Below are 22654 nucleotides of genomic sequence, written 5' to 3'. Positions count from 1 at the left end.
TAGAGATAAAGCAAAGGAAACTCTGGTATTCTTCAGAGCAGAAATTTAACAGATGGTGTACAAGCTTTAGAGGAAGACAAATGGTGTCCCTTGGGATTATGATAGATAAACAAGGAGAAGGAGGGCAGTTATTTAAGAGAATGAAGCAATGCTTTCCTGGCTACAGCAAAGGGAGTGCTGGCCTGTTTTCCATGCTTTTGCCCAAGACCTGGAGTTGGCATGAAAAGCCACTTCTCACTTGGAAACAAAAGGCTATAAGGAGCTAGGGAATTGTCACCCCAAATGCCTGGAAACAGGGGGGGGGGAGGCAAATCATTCCAAACCTGTGTGGTGCCAGCCACCCTTCTTTGCCAGTACAAAACCTGCTTGAAAACGGCTCCTGCTAGACTCCGGTCTCTAGCTTGACCACTAAACATTAGGAATGTTAAGACAAGGGCCTTTGGTGCCCCCTCACACCACAACCCTTAATGTACGTTTGCCCCTTTCTCAAAGACATACTCAAAAGCTACACGTGAAAGGGGTTGATTTAATGTAAAACAAGAACATTTTATTTCTCCCTGACAGATGCTTGATGTCAAAACTTCATATATATTTTTTGTCTGGACGTGGAGGACAAAATTGCTCAGTGTGCACAGGTGACAGGTGAGCAGTGCGCTGACCTGCCCTTCGGACTGCCAGCCCAAAGCCAGCTGGTGCTGGTTACAAACAGCAACGGGTCTGGAACAACAGAACTGGGATAATGACCAGACAGACGTGAATACAAGAGGGAGCAGATGGTACGATGCTGTTGGCTGCACAAACATGCACTGGGCCCCCTGTGCTGGACCATGCATAAGGAAGGGTAGGCACTTCCAGCAGGAAGGGGGATTGACCGTGGGGCACCCCCTCCCTCTGGGCATTACCCCATGAAAGTAAGATTTGAGATGGTGAGGACGTTGCCCTGCTAAGACGACCCACAGGGAGCCACACGCACCACCACTTCGCGGTCGCCTTCTCGTTTCCTCCTCTTTTGCTGGGCCTTCCCTGCTCAGCTTTCTCCGCGTTTTGGCGCCACCTCTCAAGCACAAAGGGCTGCTATCTGAACCACAAGCCCTGGAGGTAGGGGGTAGTTGATGTGAGACAGAGAAGCAGGTGCCATCACGCACACATGGATCTTGTCACAGTCGGCTGTCATGCTGCAGACCTAAGAGAGGAGGAGAAACAACAAAAGCTTTTCAGCACAGTAAACCAGATGCAGGGGACCTCTTTGCCCCTGCCACAGTGTTTCGTGCAGCCCCCTGTATTTATGTGATAGTTCAGGGCCAGGCCCCCGCCACACAGCACTTGGAAAAAAAGCACAGGGCCATTGCGTGCAGAGCCAAGTGTGCCCTAAGCGCATTCCTCTCAAGCGCCTGTTGGTTTTGAAGTAAAACGTGGCCACTCCAAAAACAACATGGCGGTTTACAGCTTCTTGAGAATGATATAAAGGTCTGTGGAACTATAAAAGCTGGTGAATGGGAAGTACATTAAAAACCATCACCACCACCCAAGAACGACCTGGCAGGAAGCCCTGAGCTTGCAGAATGCTGGTGGTAGCTGAGCCTAAAAAGGAGAGATTGGAGAAAGGAAATTTCTAAAGCGGTAAAGAAGGGCGAAGGCTAATCATCCCTGAATCACCTTTTAATAAGAGCACCTTGAGACTAGGAATGTACATGTGTGAATTGGGGATGGGGCAGAAGAGAAATGGAGGAAAGGGGGAAATTATTCACTTGCTCAAACACCTGACAGCTCATATGGAAGGGAAGGGGGAGGGAATGCCTTCACAACCTCCAGAATTGAGTGCTTCCCATAAAACAAAAACAGGTTTCCAAACTTATTTACCCCACAGACCACTACGAAATTGCTAAGGGTTTTGAAAAACCTGATTTTTCTACTTGCTGCAACAAGTGTAATATGATATGCTAGATGATGCACAATTTAAAACTGCATTTTCATTGCTTCTTTTTTACGGTTTCAGAATGTAACACAATAAAATACAATATAAACAGTAAAAGCAGCAATGAAAAAGCAATAGGAATATTTAACGTGATAGATATGCCGTCTCCAATCTTCAACCACAATCTACAGATGTTGTGGACTACCTTATTGAAACTTGCAGACAACAATTTGGGAACTCCTGCTTTAAAGGATCTGGTTCTGGAGCTGGCAGCTGCTAGAGCATTATAGCACAGCAGGGAGAAGGTTGACCCGTGATAATGGGTGCTCATATAAAATATAACCATTAAAATATAATAACTCCTCTTTCAGATTATCTGGAGCCATGAACAAGACAATTCCCCTTTAGGGGTTGGGGAAACACATTTTGTGGTTGGTCCACTTATTCTTAATGTGACACTATCAGAAAGCCAATTTCTCCCTCTCAAGAATACATGGAACCGGATGAACATTAACACTGGTTTCCACAGCACAGAATTGCTTCTTTAAAAAACCACCAAAGTTTCACATTCATAAAATGAGACATGCTATTTAAAACAACAACAACAACAAAACACCACCGCACAATAGAGCTTCAGTACTGGGATTGCACAGCAAAGGGGTGAAGGACCACTGAAGAAATAGAAAAATCCCATATACCAAGAAGTTAATAGAATGGTATTTGTGTGTGTGTGTGTGTGTGTGTGTGTGCGCGCACACATATGCAGAGACTCGTGTGCCTAGCTCACAGCTGATGTACATAGCTTCATGAGAGACCAGCAGTGCTAAGAACACAGCAACACATGCCACTCACCTGTGGGCGGGGCAAGGCCATGTTGCCACTCATGTGATGAGAGGTGTGAAGTTGGAATTATCATCTGAACCCTTTTCGCTATCTGCTGACGGTTTTCTCCTCCTCCCACCTGCAATGTCAAGTAGTACACTGTTGCAGACCATCACCCAGCTTTAAATGGCAATGTTAATGTGAGGGTACAAGACCCTTCGGGCCTAACACATCAGGCACGACTTCACAGGCTCAGGGAATTTCAAGCAGATTGGTGGCTGGTGAATCTACAGCCTCTCAGTAGCTTCCTCCCTAGGAGCTGCGCCCCACCATCCCTCCCCAGTGGTGAGCAGGAATACGCTCAAGTGGTCATAACTGCACAGCTGCCCCCCATTTATCCCCTCCAGGGCCTTTGATGTGACTTACTAAGGGTCCGGAGTAACTTCTTGCCCAGGGGCTCCTCTGGGCCACTTGGGGATATGCTCATCTCCATTTCTCTGTTTGAAGGTTCAGGTTCCAGCCTGAAAAGGCAGCCCTCGTTTTCTGCAAGGCAACAATATCCAAGATAAGGTACAACACTCTTCTCTCCCTGTTCCTGGCCCACCTAAATGCCACCGTGCTGCCAACATACTTACTCTGCTGCGTGCTGGTCTCTAGGCAGCCTGCCACCTCCTCCTGGATGTGAGGGATTCCCTCCAGGTGCAGGAACACTGAGTCTGTTGGGCTCTTAAGATGCAGGTCTGAGTGGCTAACTACAAGGTTCAGAAGGAGAAACCACAGCAAATGTGTCAGGACATGTGTACATTTCAAGTGTGGGATACAGGGTGGCAACAAATCCAGGTGAAAGATGACCAGGGATAAAGTCAAAAGTGGGCTGTTATCAGTTAATTTAGCTTTCTCCCATTTGGCCTGGTTTTAATTCATATTGAGCCTTTGCTCCAGGATGGGCGCACAAGCAATTTACACATGCAAAATCTTTTTGTCAAAATCGGCAGTGAATGTGCTTCACCACGGTGTTCATTACTGTACACCATCGCACGGTCAGAACATGCCTCAAGCTGTACCTACTTCTCTCGTGCAGGAGGATGGCAGGGTCGTCCTTGGGGGTCTGTGGAGTGCCTCTGACGGTGGGTGCCTTTGTGGAATAGGCATCATTGAAAACCTCCATGTCAGGGGTCTGGGGTGAGCTATCCATGTGGCTGGCAGCCAGCGCATTCTGGTACTGCTGCCGTGTGATCTGGGCATGGGAGAGAGGGACCCATATATTCAGATGACTCGCTTTTGTTCATCATCGCCAAAATCTACCTTGCATCTTCTGCTACAACCCACATCCCCATCCCTTTGCAACTCAACTACCGGAAGTTCTTCCATTTCACTGCAACATCTCTTCCGCCTTTACTATCTTTAAAACTGTGCCACCTTCATGCCCTGCTAGTGGCTTTCCCATTGGCACCTGGTAGGAAACGGGGTGTTGGTCTGGTCCAGCAGCATCCGCCCTCAGGGAAAGACAGCTGTGTCTCAGCAACCAAAGGATTACAAGGATGCCTGAACCTGCCTCAAAACAAACATGTCTACAGAAGCCCAGAGCCTTGCAAGTTCTGTGTGATGTGCTATTTGTCAACCCTCTCCCTTCCATCTTTGTTTCTTTATCAAACATTTATCAGCCCTGCTTAGGGAACCTTTTAATATCTGATGAATTATTGTATTTTAATATTTTGCTGGAAGCCGCCCAGATGGGTGGGGTAATATATTATTGTTGTTGTTGTTGTTGCTCTGCCTTTTCATTTCCGTCCACCTAACTCAAGGCTGAAATCTCACCAGGGATCAGCTCTCTGTTCTGCATGCTAAAATAAAAAAATTCCTTCAGTAGCACCTTAAAGACCAACTGCCGATGTTACTTGACTGTTCAACTGATTAACAGCTTTTACATATAGGACAGCCTTGTACCACAAAATGCCCAAAGAAGCGGCAAGGAGTCTGCACTTGCGCCAGTCACCCAGTCCAGCAAGATACCTTGACAAACTGCACATCACAGAGGATGTGCACGGAGTAATCTGGCGTGTAGATGTTGTTGCTGCTGCTGTAGAGCTGGGTACTGCTGCCTCCATAGTCATTGCGCTCTCGGATGGGGGACTCACCCGAGCGGTTTAATCCACTGCAACGGGATGGTGACTGATTCACTAGAAACAAAGAGGAAGCAGTGAGCAAAACCATTATCCCTCCCAGTGAAGAGGCTATGGCTAAAGTGCAGGCTCTTGGGGAAGCATTTCTCAAGTCCCTCCTCATGTAAATTTGGCCACAATCACCTCCAGCCACGAAATCCACGGCAGTCTCAGCCCAAAACATTTTGCAGGCGGACAAAATGTACCCTTTCTGTTTCCATGCAGCTGTCAACTAGGCTGACAGCTGAATCTTCAAACCATGTTGATGTGATCAGGGTCCTCTATTGGCCCTGAAGCAGCAGGCTTCATGAAGTACATGCATTCTGCTGCTCGAAGTAACTGACTCACTTTGCCTAACGATAGGGCTGGCCTGACCAGGGTAGCTTCTGGGGTTAATGTCACAGGCTTGCTCAAGGAGAAAGAATGCTGAGCAGGGATGGGGCATGGCAGATAATAAATACAACAGGCAGCAGGGTTGAAGGGAGCAGCTTGCTTACGGAAGGATTTTGCCCCCACCCAACCCCTGCTTTAAACCAACATCTGCTCTTCCAAAAAAGCCAACAGCACGCAAGCCCACACCATGCTTCTCAAGCTGATTTGCTGCAAGACTATGCAGAAAGGATATTAGCAAGAGGAAAATTTGAGGGATTATTCACATGATGTGGATTCAGGTCACCACTGTAGCTCTGCCTGCTTCAAAAATAAGCAGGCTTGATGGGGAATAGAGTAAGAAGAGATTGAAGTAAAAACTGGAGAAACTGCTGGCTCTCTCTTGCTTGACAAGGAACAGAAATGGCTCAGTTTTTCCAAATGAGCCTGAGAGCATGTAACCGAGTCACTGAATAACATAACCCTTTGTCTACAGCAGTTTGGGCAGCACTGAGAACAAGAAGTGGGTTGTTGATCTGCTTAATTTCTTCTCCTGGTAGAAATTTGGGCACCTCAGTGGAAGATCTGCCTGTTTTAGCATGCACCCATCAACATGTTGAGGTGTGTGACCCCCACACGCTAAGAGAAGTGACTTTAATCAGGGCTCTAGTCAGCCTGGAACAGGAACCTGCTAGTACTGTTCAGGGGAGACCTTTTCCTACTCCATGCTGAAACTTTCCCTCCATATTGCTTTATGGTGCTCAAGGGGCTGGTTTAGGCATTGGTGATCAGCTGCCAAACTGAACAACTTATTACAATGTATTAAGGGGGTAGGTTTCTGAAAATTGAAAAGTAAGCATCCTCTCTCCTCTTCCACTCACTCCTCAAACTTCCCTGTGCAGTACAGGGAGGGGAGCTCACCTTGTTCATGAATGGCAATGGAACCCACCTGAGAGGTGAAAAAAGCAATGCCCACACCCTATTTAAGATTGTGTCTCTCCCGCCTATGAATAGCACCAGCCTAAAACCTATTAACACAGCACTTATAGCATTGGATTTCACTTCAGTATCCTTTGCTACTATCATTTTCCTCTACAACGCTGCCAACACCACACCTTCCTGTTTTCTTATTACTGCCAAAACTGGTTAACACTCTTTTCTTTCATTCTCTCCACTAACTAAGATTCATATTTTTAGCTTCATGTTTTCTGCAGCCTTATCCCCACCCTGTCTTTTGATTATTCTATCTTGCAACATTTCATATCACGTTCTCCACTTTTCTAATTCCCTTGATCCTAATCTCTTTCTTTCTTTCTTTCTTTCTTTTTTCTTTCTTGCCATAGCACATCAAACACCTTGTAGGATACCTACTGCAGTAACAAGAAGAGATTTGTAGCCCTTAATGAGTATTTATGGCAAGAGCTTTCAGAGACTAGAGCCCACATCATCAGATGCAGAAATGTCTCTAACAGTGACTTAAAAAAAACACCTTACTGCTTCCACAAAATTTTCCCAACAACACCTCCCTGCAATCCCAATTTCCTAATATTTTAACTGCTGTTTGTGTAAGATTTACACAGGAAATGCATATTTACCATTTTCACATGCAATCCTTGCTTTCCCCCTCTTCTTTGACTGGCACTTTCTTAGCTCGTTTCCCCCCAAAAGAAGGTCCCTCTCAATTCAGGCACCATACACATTGCTTGAAATTCTATTATCGAAATGAGGAAGCATGCACAGCTCAGCTGCAATAGTGAGACCACAACCCATCTCGTAAGGAGGTATGTCCCTAGACCCTAATTTTAGAACTGGCCAATTGAGTGTATTCCTTGGAATCTGTAGAAACATATACAGCACATTTCTGCATATGCACACATTTGTATATGGATGTGTATGCACATATTCTGCATATGCACACATGCATATTTGTAGGCAATATTTATTGTTTGCAGCTCCTCTATGTGTATGAAAAATTATGGGAAAGTGGCTATCCCTGCTGTTTTATGTGCAGCCTTTGATGTAGATCACCGCTCAGCACAGGCACATAGGTAACAGTTATGGAGAAGCACAGCACATGCAAAAATATGAAGAGTGTTCATTTCTGCACGCATGCAGAGTATATGCCGATATGTGGAATTAGAGGAAGAGCTCGCATTTAAGCACAGAATCATGAGGTTGCAGGATAGTGTAGTGTGTATTCTTCCATACTCTAAGGTGCAGGGCTGGAAAAAGGATCAGCAGGCAGCAGCATGGGAACTCTTGCTGGGTGCTATGTATACAGTTACCTGGGGAGCCAGCCAGAGATTCCCCTCTGCTGAAGGCGAAGGTACGGGACACGGACACAGGCACTAGATGGGGGCCCAGAATCAGGAGACAAAAACCAGGGGGCAGGAGAAGGAGCAAGGGAAAGGGTTTAGAAGGAACAGAAAAGAACTAGGCTGGATAGACAACAGTATTACAGCTCGGAAAGTTGCAAGCTGCTTACAGATATAGAGTGGAGCTGTCTTTCCTGCAGCTATTTATAAAGGGAACAGATAGAAGGGTCCGGCAGGCAAACTGCCAGATCTAGATCAGGGCCTAAGTATTCGTAGTATTGTAGGGTTATATTATGGAGAACCCTCTCCAGACTGGGCGGGGTGGGGAGTATAACCAGAATAAGGACCCTGAAAGGAGATTTCACTCCGTATGCTACCAACATTATTTCACAGACACAACGCCTCACCTAACATCATATTTAGGGCCAACCACACTTTTGTTTGCTGTGTGATTTCAAATCATAGGTCAGGGGTAGGCAACCTAAGGCCCGTGGGCTGGATGCAGCCCAATTGCCTTCCAAATCCGGCCCACGGATGGTCCATGAATCAGTGTTTTTACATGAGTAGAATGTGTCCTTTTATTTAAAATGCATCTCTGGGTTATTTGTGGGGCATAGGAATTTGTTCATTTTTCTCTCTCAAGATACAGTCCGGCCCACCACATGGTCTGAGGGACAGTGGACCAGCCCACGGCTGAAAAAGGTTGCTGACCCCTGTCATAGGTGCTAGAGGGGTTTTGTTTGTTTGTTTGCTGAATCTGCAGATTGACATTTGTTCCGATTCTGGGTAAAGCTGGTGGGACCAGAAAAAGAAGAAGCAACGGCCCTCTTGGACCCATGATTTGAAATCATGGGACAAATGGAAAAAGAGGTTTTAATAAATATGTCATGAGCATTTGTTATAGAACCATGATGCAACTCCACCAATAACCACTGGGCGGCACCAAAAATATACATTATGGTATGCCGACAGGAGCAGGGTTGTTTCTCGGCATTCAAGAGAGATTATGGACCCAAGGTTAGGGGCCAATACTATTATTCCTACAGATTTTCCTTATTTGCATGGAGCATTACTGTCTTGAGGGAGAAGGTGGGTGTTCTGCATGTGAGCAGGGATATTTGTTATGCACACACAATGCATGCATACTTGGTCAAGTGACCACACATATTAAGGTATGTGCAGGACCAGCTCCAGCTTTTTCTGGACCCAGAACAGGAGAGATGTGGGCAGGAGAGGATTAGGGCTCCTCCACTTCATTGCCTCTTGATTGGCTGTCGAGACAGAGGAAGTGAATGAAGAGATAGGAAGGTGGGATGAAGAGCTGGATGCGGCCGAGGTTAGGACCCTTGAAAATAATGGCCAGCAGAGTCTCTGGGTGCAGTTTGGGAAAACTAGGACTGCCTGTTCTGGGCTGGGAAGGGGGATAGTGACAAGGGGCAGGGAATGTGAGAAAGAGGAGTGGTAGGAAGTCCAGTCTTCTATCCATAGACTAGGTGTTTCAGGGGATGTCCTGCCTCAGCTGTCCTGCTCCACATTAGCCACATCAGCAAAAGATTAGGTCAGGGAGAAAATACGTACACAAGAAAGACGACCCGGCCAGGCTGCCCATTTTGCGCACGTCGTTATCTGAAAATACAGGAGGCAGATGGAAGGTGAGTCTCAAGTCTGAGCTTTGTAGTACCAGCCCTACCCAGTACAGGGAGGAGACCCTTTCTCTGAAGGGTATGGAAAGCCAGGGTGGTCATACCAGTTGCAGCCTGCCTGGACTAGCCACAGATGATTGGCAGTCCCTGCTACAGAGATGCTTTTAGTGTATCTCACAAAGTCTGCCAGCTGACAAGGATAAGAGAGCACCCCTCTCACAGACACTGCTCCTTCTGACTTTCCATTAATGTTTCCCATACTGCCGTTCCAAAAATGTTATTGGGGGCGGGGGGGGGGGGGCTTGTTCTTGCACATCTACATGAGAAGCCATATAGATTGCTGCCAACCATGTGACTTCCACTTAACCACTGGCCATTTCCCTCTGGTAAGGCTGTTCAAACTGTACATGCTCAGGTGGCTGCAGCACAGAATTTGAGTTCATGAATACCTGAAGTCAAAACACTGTACTTGGGGGAAGCGTTTAGGCCTTATGGAGAAGAGCATTTGATGGTGTGGGCTTAGCGCCTCCCAAAAGCTCAGGGCAAGGGCCAGAAATGAAAGGCTGCCAAGTTGGGCAGGGGTGGGGGAACTGCCTTTTAGCAGTGGGCAGAGCAATGAACCTAAATTTCACCCTTGTACAGTAGGCTAGTTTCTGCACACATCCCTCCACCTCTCTCTACCTTCCATATGGGGAAGCAAGAGGCATTATCAGAGTTCAAGGGACCCTCAAGGAGGGTGCTGTCTGGGGAAGAATCCTAACAGGCCAGATAGACAGGCTGGGAGGACTACGGCTGGCCCCCAGGCTTGTTTAGCAGAGTTACCAAGCCTTCTCCATTACTTTTGCTCTACTTTCAGACCTTTGCATTGCCTCTTCTTTTGTTCGCTTTCTGCCCTATTACAATTTGCTAACTCTGCATTTCTGTGAAAAGCCAAATGCTGCCGTCAGCAAAAGCGCCTTCCTTGGGGCTTCCCTCAACTCATTCTGTGGCTGGCTCTGTATTTTTACCTGAGCAGACAACAGCCATGATAGCTGGGACTCCGTAGTATGTGAAGGCTCCATTCTCAAAACGCAGGCCTTCCTTCCCCACTTCCACCTCCACCTTCCCCTGAAGAAGCATAAAAAGAATGGAAAGGCAACTCAACCCTTGTCCTCACAATCTTTGGTCATTCATTAAAAAAGAGAGAGGAAGGAAAACAAAGCCAGTGCACCTTAGCAAAATTGCTTTGAACCGAAACAAAGACTGTTTGCTCAGATAGTGTGGATGTTCCTTCATAAAAGTAGAAAGCAGAAGGTGTGAGCCAAGGTTGTTGGGGCATCAGTAGGAAAAAACACAGGATAATGGGAGACACAAACAAGTTAGGAGTGAGGGCCCCTTGACAAACAGAGAGCCCAGACCTGATAGGCTTGAAGTGACTGCCTGATAGGAGTCTGAAGCATCAACAGAAGGGACACAGGAAGAATGATTCCAGCGTTGGGGGTTAAGGATAAAAGCCAGCCTTGGGCAGGGAGAAAAGTATACTGGAGTATCTAGTGGCTGGCTGCCATAAGCCAAGCTCAAGCTAACAAGATGTTTGTTTCCTCCAATATTGATTTGTAAACAACATATTAAAACAGAGAGAAAAGGTTAGTATTACCTGTTGGCAAGGCTCTGGCACACTAGTTTTCTTACAAACATCACTAAACTTGCAGTCTATTATAGATGAGGCTGAATATGCAGGTGAAAGTGTAGGGAAAGGCTGTGGCTCATCTGCCTTGGACACAGAAAGTCTCTGGTTCAATCCCCAGCATATCCAGGTAGGGCTGGGACAGACTCCTGCTTTAAACCCCGGAGAGTCACTGCCAGCCAGTGCAATACTGATCTAGATGCACCAGTGGTCTCGCTCAGTGTAAGACCATGGGCGTAGCCAGGGGGTGCGGGGGAGCTGCCCCCAATCAAGTAAATAAATTAAAAGACTTAACTGACCAATTGCATCACAGATAACTCGTTTCTGCCCCCCCCCCCAATAAATCCTGCGATGCCCATGTGTAAGAGGACTTCCTATGGGTGGTTCGCCGGTAGCAAATTTAGAACATCGTCAACTTTAGCGCAAAAGGACTGGAATCCAACACTTTATTCCTTTATCTAGGCTGCAGCACTTTTAAAATCCAGCTGGGGAAGTAAGGCCTCGTAGATCCAAGGGGTGTGTGTGTGTGAGAGAGAGCTATACTTAGCAGTCTCTTCACTCTCCAGGACTATGGATTCTCAAGGAATGTTTGACCAACCTGTAGGATGAGCACGAAGTAGTCAACTGGCCGATTGCGCTGGAAGAGGTAATGTTCAGGGGCTCGCCTGTTCTTGTGGTCAAACTTCATCTCTTGGATGACGTGCGGGTGTTTGAGCAGCCGCAGCAGGATCTTCTCTGAGAGATACGGGGGCTTGAAGGGCTCGACCTCTGCAAGGGAAAAATGGGAAAGGAAAGCATTTTGAGGTTTGTGAGATGGGGCTTTACGCCTTCTATGACCTGCCAATGACAACCCAAAATGGTGACCAAGGGTGGCATGGAAACTCAAGGAGACAGAGGGAATTCTCCAGTTCGGAGACTGGAATCAGGCGGTGCAGGTTTGGCTTAGTTTTATTGGGGAAGCTGCTAGCCATGGCAAAATTTGTGCCCTGCACGCATCAACTTCTCTCTCCAGATTTAAAAAATGGGAGCTCAAATAATTTCCACTGTACCCGGCCTAAAGCAGGCCGAATCTTGAGCTGGGAAAGCTGAAGAGTATAGCTCCTTGAGGTATGCAGGCATCATGGCAGCTGACAGCACTGGCTCAAGGCAAAGACTGGACCCTCATCATTAAAGGTGCTTTGGAAAGGCTGGGTACCTGTGGCCATGAAGCGGTGGGTGGCCAGTAGCAGCTGCGGGGAGATCTTCACCTTCATCTCACTATCCGAAAGTCGGAAAATGGAGAAGTCATGAGGTTTCCGACCCCGGTGCGGGGCCCGTTCCTTCTTCCGATTGTCAGCTGAAAGTCAGGGTAGCAAAAACAGTGTTATGGCCCTGCTGATCTACAAATGGTGCCCTGTCTCCATCTCTTCTCCCCCTGAACCTGAAAGCAAAACAAAGCTGATGATTTCTGGGACTCTAGATAGACAGCTAGAAGATTTCAAGTGTATGCAACTCCTCTTCCCTTTCCTCAAATCTTTTATTCGTTGAGTGCATGATGGGCTGGGGGAAAGTTCTGAAACTGGAACCTCCTGTCTGCAAACTCAAGAATTCCTAAGACGGGTGACATTTGTGGATTTCTTGAGCCATCTTGATATTTTTATAGGGCAATGACCAGTAAAATGCAGGTACTGTACACATTTCCCCTGCTCTGCATACCAAGGAGTTCCCACTACACGTTCCAACGTTTCTTCTCTCAAGGGCAACACAGAGCAGTTGTTTTATAATATCTGACAAGCTGCACATCATGAAAGCACAGAAGTGCAGAAACTAGTTGTGGTGAGATGAAGGTATTCTGTACAACCTCAGGAGCAATCTGTTAATTCCTCTGTGCCTCAGAGCTGAATCATGACATTGAAACAAAGTCTGAAGACATGGCTTCCTTGACCGACAGCTCTTTCCCAGTGTTTCATTAATTAAGCCATTAGTATGTAACCCTTTAGCCAAACGGTTCTGATGCAGGAACATTGCCTCAGACCCTTGTGGGAAGCAGCAGCTTCACTTTCTGTCAAGCAACGAGATCCGTAATTCATAAAATCACAGTGAGAAAATTAAAACTGGCTCTGACTGAACTTGCTTCTTGTTTGAGGGTTGGGGGAGCAGTCACCTCTGTGCTTCAAAATACTCACTGTAGAGGTCTGTCTCATCCAGAATCTCAGATTTGATTATCTCTTCAATAACGTCCTCAAGAGTGACGATTCCCATCACTTCATAGAAGGGGTCTCCTTCCCCTTCATTATTCACCCGCTGCACAATTGCCAGGTGTGATTTACCTGCAATGAGAGAATGAACACAAGCAGGCTGAGCAGTAGTTCGAGTGAACTGCCCCACTGCACCCAACAAAAAGGAGTTAAAATATTTGAGGGCCCATTGACTCAAGTGCTCAGTTGGGTATCAATCCTCTCTTGAAATGAGTATGCAAAGCAAAAGCACTCCATTCTATCCCATCCGCGCCAAGGACAGGTAAGCAATGTATACCTAGGGAATACATTCTATTCGGTGTGGAATGAAAGGGCTGTGACCTGAATGGGAAGGTGTCATGATAGTTGGTACAGGTGAGAGGTCCATAACGGTGTGAAGGAAGAGAGTAATGTCAAGGAAACAACACTGATTCTGTGACAATACAAAACATACAATCAGGCGCCCTTCAGCAATGAACCAACCCGATGCCCCATCCTATTCTTACGCTGAAATCAAGATTAAAGTATTACAGAAAAGGCCATTAATTCAATAACTCTTCAATAAACACCCAAGGAACCATTATGGGTGCCCAGGAAGATGCTATGGGAGCTGACTAGGCTTCCAACTTCACAAGGCGTGTGAAACAGCTACAGTCGTACCTCGGGTTACGAACACCTCGGGTTATGAACAACTTGGGTTACGAACTGCGCAAACCCGGAAGTATTTTTGCCGCGCGCGCGAAAATAGTGCTTTGCGCATGCGCAAAATGGCGGTTCGGGACTTTTTTTGGGTTACGAACTTTTCGGGTTACGAACTGCGACCCGGAACGGATCGTGTTCGTAACCCGAGGTATTACTGTAATCATATGATTATTATTCTAATGTGATTAAAAAACAAACCCTGACATTCCATTTTTAACAGGGCCTGAGCACTGAAACAAAGAACGTAGGTCCAATGGTCCTGGAAGAAACATGTCAGGTTCCAGACTTACCTCTCATTTTCTATATGATTCTCTTCCCCTAGAGCATTGCACCTAACTCTGAGAAAATGCTGGCAGCTGCTCTTTTCCATGTATGCTGCTTTAAGAACATTTCAAAGCATCTAATTGGGGAATAATTTGCTAGGAAGTAGCACTACTGAGAGGAAAGCAAGCTGAACATGACTCAGCAAGATTGTGCTCGGCTTCATCAAAAGGAACAATGAAGACAGGCCATGAGATGTCCTATTTAGCATTGGCTGCATCTCAGCTTCCATACTGTGGGTAGTTCTGAAAGCTGCTTTCAAATATTTCTCAGCAAAGTGGAGGTGAATGAGAGCCAAGATGCACAGATCTAATAAATGCTTAGCCTTGGTCTCTCTGCTGTTAAGAAGTGCAGACCCATTATCTGTTAAGACTGGGTCTGTTAAGCTTTTCCTACCCACCCTGATGCTTTCTGATCACCAACATGACAGCATTCGAAGGTGCAGCTTCCTCTGTGTGCCCATTCGATTTAATACTAAATTAGGTGTGAGGACTCCTTTGAGTTCATTCCATCTGCTCACACAACTGGGTACATTTCAATGTATGTACTAACCCCCTCATCAGTTTTTGAGAGAAGCAGTTGTTGCTGTTTGCCCCAAGGCTTCTGAACTTCTTCAACTGTACTGCAGAGGCAACTTCCAAAAGAATGATATTTAAAAAACAAACAAACGAAAAATTCCCACAATTTCAGCTGCTGCAGCAGCTTTGGCACCAGATATCACAAGGTTCACAATAAAATTGTGAATGATGGTGACCCTGAACAACATCAATGGGTATTAATGATTTCCATATGGCCAGAGCAAAGCTGAACAGCGTCAGGGGAGCCTGTACTGCACACCTGGAGATTAAAGAAGGCAAATTCAAGACCAAACATAAAACTCCCTGCTTTTCAAAAGGGCAGCTGCTTTAGATTGCCTGTGTCTGGCACAAACAGCTGCAACTCAGCCAAGTGACCCCTAGCATCACTGAGGGATGACTAAGTAGAACCACCACTGGACAAATCTTAAACATGGGATTACTCTGGTTCAGTGTGCACACATATCCCTAACAATTAAGGTGCACAATGCTAACTGATGAGAGGTACAATACTGAACACAAAATAAGTTGTCTGATGCTATGTTTATATAGCAAAACTACAACCTTAGTTCTCTCTCCCTAACAGCAGCACTGCAGGATGCCACATACTCATTTCCAATCCCAGTTAAGTCTAGTGCTATTTGGCCCATCTTTTTCATTTAGTTGGACAATCTATACTTGGAATGGGAAATATGTGGTCCTCCGGATGTTGTTGGACTACAGTTCCCATGATCCTTGACCACCGGCTGCCCTTGCTGGGGCTGATGGGAACTGGAGTCCAACAGCATTTGGAGTGCCACATTGGAATATTGGCTATATTGTTCCCTACTATTTCTTGCACCTTTTTCTGTTCTGTTTTCCCTCTAACAACCTGGTATCTAGCAAGCTGCAGATTCCTACTGTAGCTTTCCCCTCAGAGATACAATTTTCAGAACCCTTAGCCAACTATAGTTCCCAGGATTCTTTGAGGGAAGTCATGTCCTTGAAATGTGCACCAAATTTGCCTTAAATGCCTAGTGTGGATCTGTATATATGAGAGGTGCTGTTCTGTGTGATATTTTAAATTGGTGTAAGAGAAGCCAATTTAGCAGCTATCTTGTAACTGCAGGCAGGTGCACAGATCGCAATGGGAGGGGCTATTTTCAGTAGACTCTCTGCTGAGAACTGGTCCATAACTCAGTAGTAGAGCACATGCTTTTCAAGCAGAAGGTCTCAGGGTTAACTCTTAGTATTTCTAGATAGGATTAATAAAGAGCCCTAGCCAAGATCCTGGGGAACTGCTACCAGCACCAACCTAGATGGACCCATAGTCTGACTTGGTAGCTTCATATGCCCACAGCAAGTATATCATGCTGTATTCCTAACACTCAGCCGGAATAGGCAGATTATAGCATAGTCATCTTCCTTACAAGAGTTGCTGAAGGCAAGGAACTGGCAGACCAGGTTCAGGCTGCTATGAAAGGAGGGCTAAATGGCAAATGCATGAATCACTCAGCTAAGAGCAGAATATTCAGTACATATGAGTTTATGCACAGTGGGTGCAGGTGGGTTTTTTTTGGGGGGGGGGGCTTAGGCCTACACAGCAATGCATTCCTTCCCAAGCAGCTCCAGGAGAGCATTGCTTACTCAGTTAGGTCTAGGGAATATTAGGATTGCATGAGCCATGCATGACAAGAACACAGAAACAGACAGACCCACCCTTGCACCTCTCCCAGGAGTCCAGCCACATTACCTAGGCAGGACAAGACTAAGCTAAGACAATAGGGCAGGCCAGGGCAGGAGGGGGCAATGTGGAGTCCCAGGGTACCTCGCAAGCAGGGCACGCAGGGAGCAGAGAGGCATGTGATGCTGGCGGGAGGCGAGCGGCTGGGGCCCCGGGCCCTCACCCGTCTTGAACTCCTTGAGCAGAACATCTAGGCGAGTGTCATGGAAGACACAGTGCAGCGGGCGGCGGTAGAAGCGGGTGACCGTCTGCAGCGGGGTGCAGTCATCGGGATCCACGAAGGCCAAGTCCTTGACGAACAGCAAGTCGACAATGTTGTCACGCCGCTCGCCTTCGTAGACCGGGATGCGTGTGTAGCCTGAGCGCAGGATCTCGGAAATGGTGGCAAAGTCCAGAATGGCATCCGAGTGCAACATAAAGCAGTCACTGAGGGGCGTCAGGATGTCCTCCACCATCTTGGTGCGCAGCTCCAGGGCGCCTTGCACCATGGCCAGCTCCTCGCTCACCAGGTCATGGGGCTCCGCAGCGCGCAGGGTCTCCAGCAGGCGCTCCCGCGTGGAGAAGATGCTCAGCTCCTGGCGCAAGGCCCAGTCCAGAAGGCGGCTGAGCGGGTAGCAGATCGGGAAGGTGGCGGCCATGAGCAGGCGGGTGAGGAAGAGCGTGTGCGCCGCGATGGCGAGCCCGTGGCGGGAACACACCGAGTAGGGCAACACCTCCCCGCCCAGGAAAACGACCCCGGTGCAGATGAGCACCGGCAGCCAGGGCACGCCTTGGCTTGCCTCGGGCAAGGGGCTGTGCACGGCCTGCAGCGAGGCGCACAACCAGCCCGCCAGCGCGGCGTTGGCGCCGGCCTGGCCGAGCAGCAGCGTGCACAGGAGGTAAGTGCCGCTCCCGCCGCGGCCGCGCGCCGCCTCCACCTTGCGCGCCTGCTCGCGCTCGGCGGCCGAGCCGCTGTTGCGCAGCACGCGCAGCTCCATCGGGTCGAGTGACAACACCGCCAAGCGAAGGCCGCTGAAGAGCGCCGACAGACCCAGCAGCACCAGCGCGCCCAGCACCCGCAGCCACCCCTCGGCGGGCAGCGGCACCAAGCCCGCCGACAAGCCCGCGGCCGGCGCCTGCACTTGCAGCGCGAAGCCGCCTCGCGCGCCGTGCAGCTGCCACGCGCGCCCGTCCCAGGCGCACAGTGAGAAGCGGCGCCCCTCGGGCCCGGCGCCGGACTCGCCCTTGCGCGGCTGCCGGACCCTCACCTCGGCCAAAGCCGAGCCGGCCGAGCCCCCGGGGAGCAAAGGCCCTAGCACCTCCACATCCGAGGCCCAGGCGCTGCGCTCCGGGCAGCGCTCCGCCTTGGTCGGCTGCTCGACGAAGACCAGCCGTCGCTCGATCTCCTGCCGCGGGCCGCCGCTGCCGTCGCTCGTGTTGCCTTCGGCCGCCGGCTGAAAATAGACGCGGAGCAAGAAGCGGGAACCCTCCACGGCCCGCAGCGCTCCCCCTTCGAGCCATACGCGCCCCGGGGCCGTGCTCTCCGGCCGCAGCCCCAGCAGCCACGCCGCTCCGCCAGGGGGCCGCGGCGATAGCGAGAAGAAGAGCAGCAGCACCGCGCCTCGGCTCCGGCCCCAGCAGCAGGCGCTGCGGCGCTCCAGCCCGGGCCCCAAGCGGCTCCAAGCCTGGCCGACCATCCTCAGCATCCCGTGCGCGCGGCTCCAAGCAGGGCTCCGAAGGGCAGCCACCGGCCGCACGTGATACTGCAGCGGCGGCGCGGGGGGGTGGGAGCGGCTGCCGGGCCACGTGGGCGTGGGGCGGGCCGGCCAGCCCCTCGGTGTGTCTCATTGGCCGAGCGGCGCCCGGCTAGCCCGCCCACGGGCCCCCCGCGCTGTCCGGGGCCGAGAGCGTGCGCGGGCGAGGCGGGAGGCGTGCAAATGCTCGGCGCCCTCCGGATTCAGGCGGATGCAAATTGTTGACTTCGAGTCGGAGTTCGAGATTCCGCCCATCATCCGTTGGCCTGGTCCCTTGTGACGTCGCGGGACGGGGCAGGGGAGGGTGTTGTCCAAGGAGTTCGTTCGGCCGTCTGAGAAGGTGTCTTGGTGTACAGCAGAAGTACGGGTGCCGTGGGTCTCTGCTTCTCACATTGCTGCTCCCTTAGTGGGATCGTAAGGCTTGGAGGAGGAGGAGGAGTAGAAGGAAATCGGATCCTGGAGCAAAGAGAGTAGTGGATTCTGTGCATATATTATAGCGGATGGGTATGAAGCTCGTGATTGCTGCCTAATTACTTGCTTTAATCCGCTGGACAAAATGAATGTAGACATGGGAGGTTTCATTTTTTAATGCAATGAAATAATATGAATTTGTCAAATCCTGCAGATACCGAGGGGCTCAATCAGACCTGACGAAAACAAGTAATTATTAACCCACAAGTGTGTTTTTAATCAGTGGTTCCCAATTAGGGGTCTGGGGATCCCTGGGAGTTTGTGGCCCCATCCCTTGCCTCCTGTGCAACTATTTTTTTGTCATTTTTCATAGTAATATCACAAATTTTATGGTCTGTTTTAGCGCTGTGCAATTTTTCAATATATTGGCCAAAATCGGTTGTGAAATCACACCACAATAACACTTTTTGACCTGACAATGTGCAGCAATATATCACTCCTTGTGCAAGGGAGACCAGGGCAGCTGATTTCAAGGTGCTGTCGGTATTGCACAATGATTTCAGCTGATAGCACTGCTGATCTGAGCTGTCTTCCCTAATGCTGAAGGCAATTCAGTCCTTTGCAGAAAAGACTGCTCTGTGTGTGCGTGTGTGAGAGAGAGTTGGTCATTTTGAGGGAAGAAAGGAAAACTAAATTTCTAGCCCAAACAAGGGTGGTTGTGCAAATTGGGAGAAGATGGTGTGGAAGTGGGGGCTGCATGAGTCATTCTCCTGGCATTGGCTGCCTGTTGAAGAACTGTCCATTTGCTACTAATTCCTTAGGGAAGGTTGTAGCTACAGTGGTACCTCTACTTACGAATAACTCTACTTACGAATGTTTCTACTTATGAACGGAGCTCCGTCCGCCATCTTGGAAGCGGTTTAGATAGGATTTTTTCTACTTATGAATTTTTAGATAGGGTTGCTTCGACTTACGAATTTTTTCTCCCAATGCATTCCTATGGGATTTGACTTACAAATTTTTTCGACTTACAATTGTGCGTTCGGAATGCATTAAATTCCTAAGTAGAGGTACCACTGTACATGGAAGAGCATCTGCTTTGCATGCAGAAGGTGTACTTGAGTTAATAATTCCTGGCATCTCTAGGTAGGCTTGTTAATGTCCCATCTGTAGCCCTAGAGAGTTGCTCCCAGTCAGTGTAGATAGTACTGTACTGTACCAAAATAGGTAGACCAATGGTGTGACTCAACATAAGGCAACTTGCTATATTCCTGTGCTTTTCTGTTAATAAGGCAAATACTACAAAGAGGCTATAAATGCTCAGATGTGAAGCACATCCAAAGTCCTACCTCACAATCTGCTTGTGCCATTTGGATGCCAGGACATTACAGGCACCTTCAGCCACTGTCTCTCTCCAATGGTCCCTTTCTTTTTGGAAACTGTGAGCTCATTTCTCTAATAAGCTCATTTTTGCTATCTTGGGATGGAAGAAAGGGTGGGATACAGATGTAAGGAAGGAAATAAATAAATAGTGCTAAACTGCACACCTTACCGTATAGAATTACGTTTTTACTTGTAGAAGGTGTGCCATTTGCCCTAGCAGCTAAGGGGGCATTGCTTGAAATGACTACTGCCAGTAAAGTGCCAAGAGAAAATTGTATTACTAGCCCATCCTTAGGAAAGATATCTATCTGGCAAAGCCCTTTGTGAAGTTATTCTGTCTTGCTAACAAAAACCCACATTTGTGAAAAACATGTTAGTTTAAATGATTCACTATAGCCTCAATCCTTTGCTGGTATTATGAAATCAGCTTAATCTCTAATCTGGTTAGACTAAATCTGTCCCCGTCTTTCTAAATCTCCAGGACTTAATATAAGTGTTTAGAAGTAAGTTTCGCTGAAATTAATAGGAATACTTCCAAGTTAAGATGCTTAAGATCAGGGTACAATTAATTATTTTTCCTAGGAATAAAACCCTTTATTTTTCATAATAAAAACATGTTTATTATATTCACATCCCACCTTTCTGTCCCAAAGTAAATGAAAACGATTTTGCATTTGTTGGTTTGTTTGATTATTTGTTTCTTAAAAAAAAAAGAATAGACGAAGAACCAAATGAAAGAACATCAACAGACAGTACATTCCTATACTGCAATTATACTCAAGATGGTGATATGCTAGAGAAATGCCAGTGTGGTACATGCTCAGTCCAGGACATGGGGCAACCGTGGGGAAAAATATTTAAAATCCAAGGCAAAATGCCAGCACTGCTCTCAGTATCCTTGGCTACATTGCCATTTCTCCTAATCCCAGGATATTGTGGAGATGACAGCATCCCTACACTGCCCATAAATGGAGAGAACCAACCAGTGTCAGTGACCTGGGGACCTGGCTGTGCCAACACCATGTCACCTCAACACACACATAGCATCCACAGTGATGCCACAACGTGCAACCACCCATGTGAGGCCCAGTGCCATAGGTATCAAACACAATTCCTGTGATACCCCAGGCAGACTCACATATGCCAACAACCACCACCCCAGCCTCAGGATGCTGGCAGCCCATGGGACTGATCTCAACCTGCCCACTACTAGTTCACTTTAGAGAGAGCAGAAACTGGAGAAGCCCAGGTAGTATCCCTCTCTTTGTCCTCCCAGGAGTCCCATCCTGAAGCCAGTGTGTACTAGGGTGGGGAAAGGGGACCCTAACCGCCAACTGGGATACATTGATGAAAGCAACAAAACCATAGGCACAGAGATGAATGCAAAGGCCTGTTTTCTACTCAAAAACAGGCCTTTGCATTCATACCAGTGATGAGAATCAGTACATGTGAATAGCATATGGATGTCTTAATAATTGATCACAAGCTGACCATGGGTTAGCTGAATGATCTGGCTGCTAAAAAGTTAATGCAATCTCAGACATTGTAATAACAAAAGCGTAGTATACAGGAGATGCAAAGCAGGAATTACATTCTGTTTGGGGCTGGGGTGGGCTTTGATCACTCTCCACCAGATATACTCCAGTTTGCCAATTCTTATTTTAAAATGTGGTACCCAGAACTAGATAGATGAGTCCAGAAAATGATTATATGATTATATCGCCCAGTAAAAAGTGAGTGACTGAAGTGGGGCTATTCGGCAATAAACACCCAGTGTGGAAGTACCCAGATCAGAAGAGATGCCATAGAAAATATGCTCTGTATTGCACTATATCAGCCTCTAGCTGGCATAATATTTGCAAACAACTCTGTTAGGTTTGGTTCTCTGCTTGTTAGAGCCAAACTTTCTTTCCCTTCTGTGTTTTCATGTCGGAATGAAATGTTTGCACAATAATTTTTGCTTCAGGTTTTTAGCAAAGAGGTTTCTGTAGCCCTTTTGTTTTAAAGATGTCAGAATTGCTTTGACAGAGATCAGGCTGAAGACCCAACTAGTCCATCCCTTCTCCTGTTCTAATAGCTGCAGTAAGATGCTCCATTCACAACTGGGGTATGTGGAAGGTAAATACTTCCTGTTTTTGTCCCCAACATTTGGTAGCTAAACATGAAGGTTCTTAATACTGTAATAGTAATAATAGTAATTCATTTGATAAAATGTATATACTACATAATTGTAAATACCGGTAAAAAACAAAGAAACACCCCAAAACACCCCAAAGAAACGCCCATTCAAAATACCGGTATTAGTGGAGGGGAATGGCATTCTACCCTGGTTAGGGCTGCATCTTTATGTAGCCACTTCTTCTTCTTCTTTCTTTGGCGATCACTCGTAGCCGAGTAAGATTGTCTTCCATAAACACGATTTTAACAATGAGTCCGTAAGTGACTGTGGAGGCCAATTCTGGATCCACACGTCCTTCCACAGTGGGGGCATTGGTTTCTGGGCGGGAGTTGATCACGGCATGGATTTACCAAGTGTGCCTTCCTCTTAGTATGTTTCTCCCTTGCCTCCTGAGTTCGAGTGTCTTCAAAGCCCATAGCTAATTAGACAGTGCACCTGACACAATGACATGGGGGAGTGAAAAGTTTAGACAAGACCAGAGCCAATGCATACATCCATATACTGCATTTGTTTACCTGG

The 22654-nt window shown here is 47.7% G+C and overlaps 1 protein-coding gene across 2 annotated transcripts in view; it reads right to left on the bottom strand.

The window, feature by feature from the left end:
- Positions 1–521: 521 nt before the first annotated feature.
- Positions 522–22654, bottom strand: part of CNNM1 (cyclin and CBS domain divalent metal cation transport mediator 1) — a 50809-nt gene continuing 28676 nt past the window's right edge. Inside the window, exons 4-16 of one of the 2 annotated variants that reach the window (XM_035133728.3) lie at positions 16593–22570; positions 13058–13201; positions 12088–12228; positions 11491–11660; positions 10234–10333; positions 9162–9209; positions 7554–7616; positions 4751–4917; positions 3806–3974; positions 3373–3489; positions 3164–3280; positions 2768–2876; positions 522–1183 (exon numbers count right to left, since the gene is read on the bottom strand). In XM_035133728.3, the coding sequence (XP_034989619.3) occupies positions 2797–2876; positions 3164–3280; positions 3373–3489; positions 3806–3974; positions 4751–4917; positions 7554–7616; positions 9162–9209; positions 10234–10333; positions 11491–11660; positions 12088–12228; positions 13058–13201; positions 16593–18114 (2838 nt within the window). In that variant the 5' untranslated portion in view covers positions 18115–22570 and the 3' untranslated portion in view covers positions 522–1183; positions 2768–2796. The remainder of the gene's footprint in view (positions 1184–2767; positions 2877–3163; positions 3281–3372; positions 3490–3805; positions 3975–4750; positions 4918–7553; positions 7617–9161; positions 9210–10233; positions 10334–11490; positions 11661–12087; positions 12229–13057; positions 13202–16592; positions 22571–22654) is intronic. The other variant, XM_088670704.1, reaches the window with a different exon arrangement.

Source organism: Zootoca vivipara, chromosome 5 (genome assembly GCF_965207765.1).
Source record: "Zootoca vivipara chromosome 5, rZooViv2.hap1.1, whole genome shotgun sequence".
Taxonomy (NCBI): Eukaryota; Metazoa; Chordata; class Lepidosauria; order Squamata; family Lacertidae; genus Zootoca; species Zootoca vivipara.
Note: the sequence above shows the minus strand (reverse complement) of the source record. Positions and strands in the feature narration are given on the sequence as shown.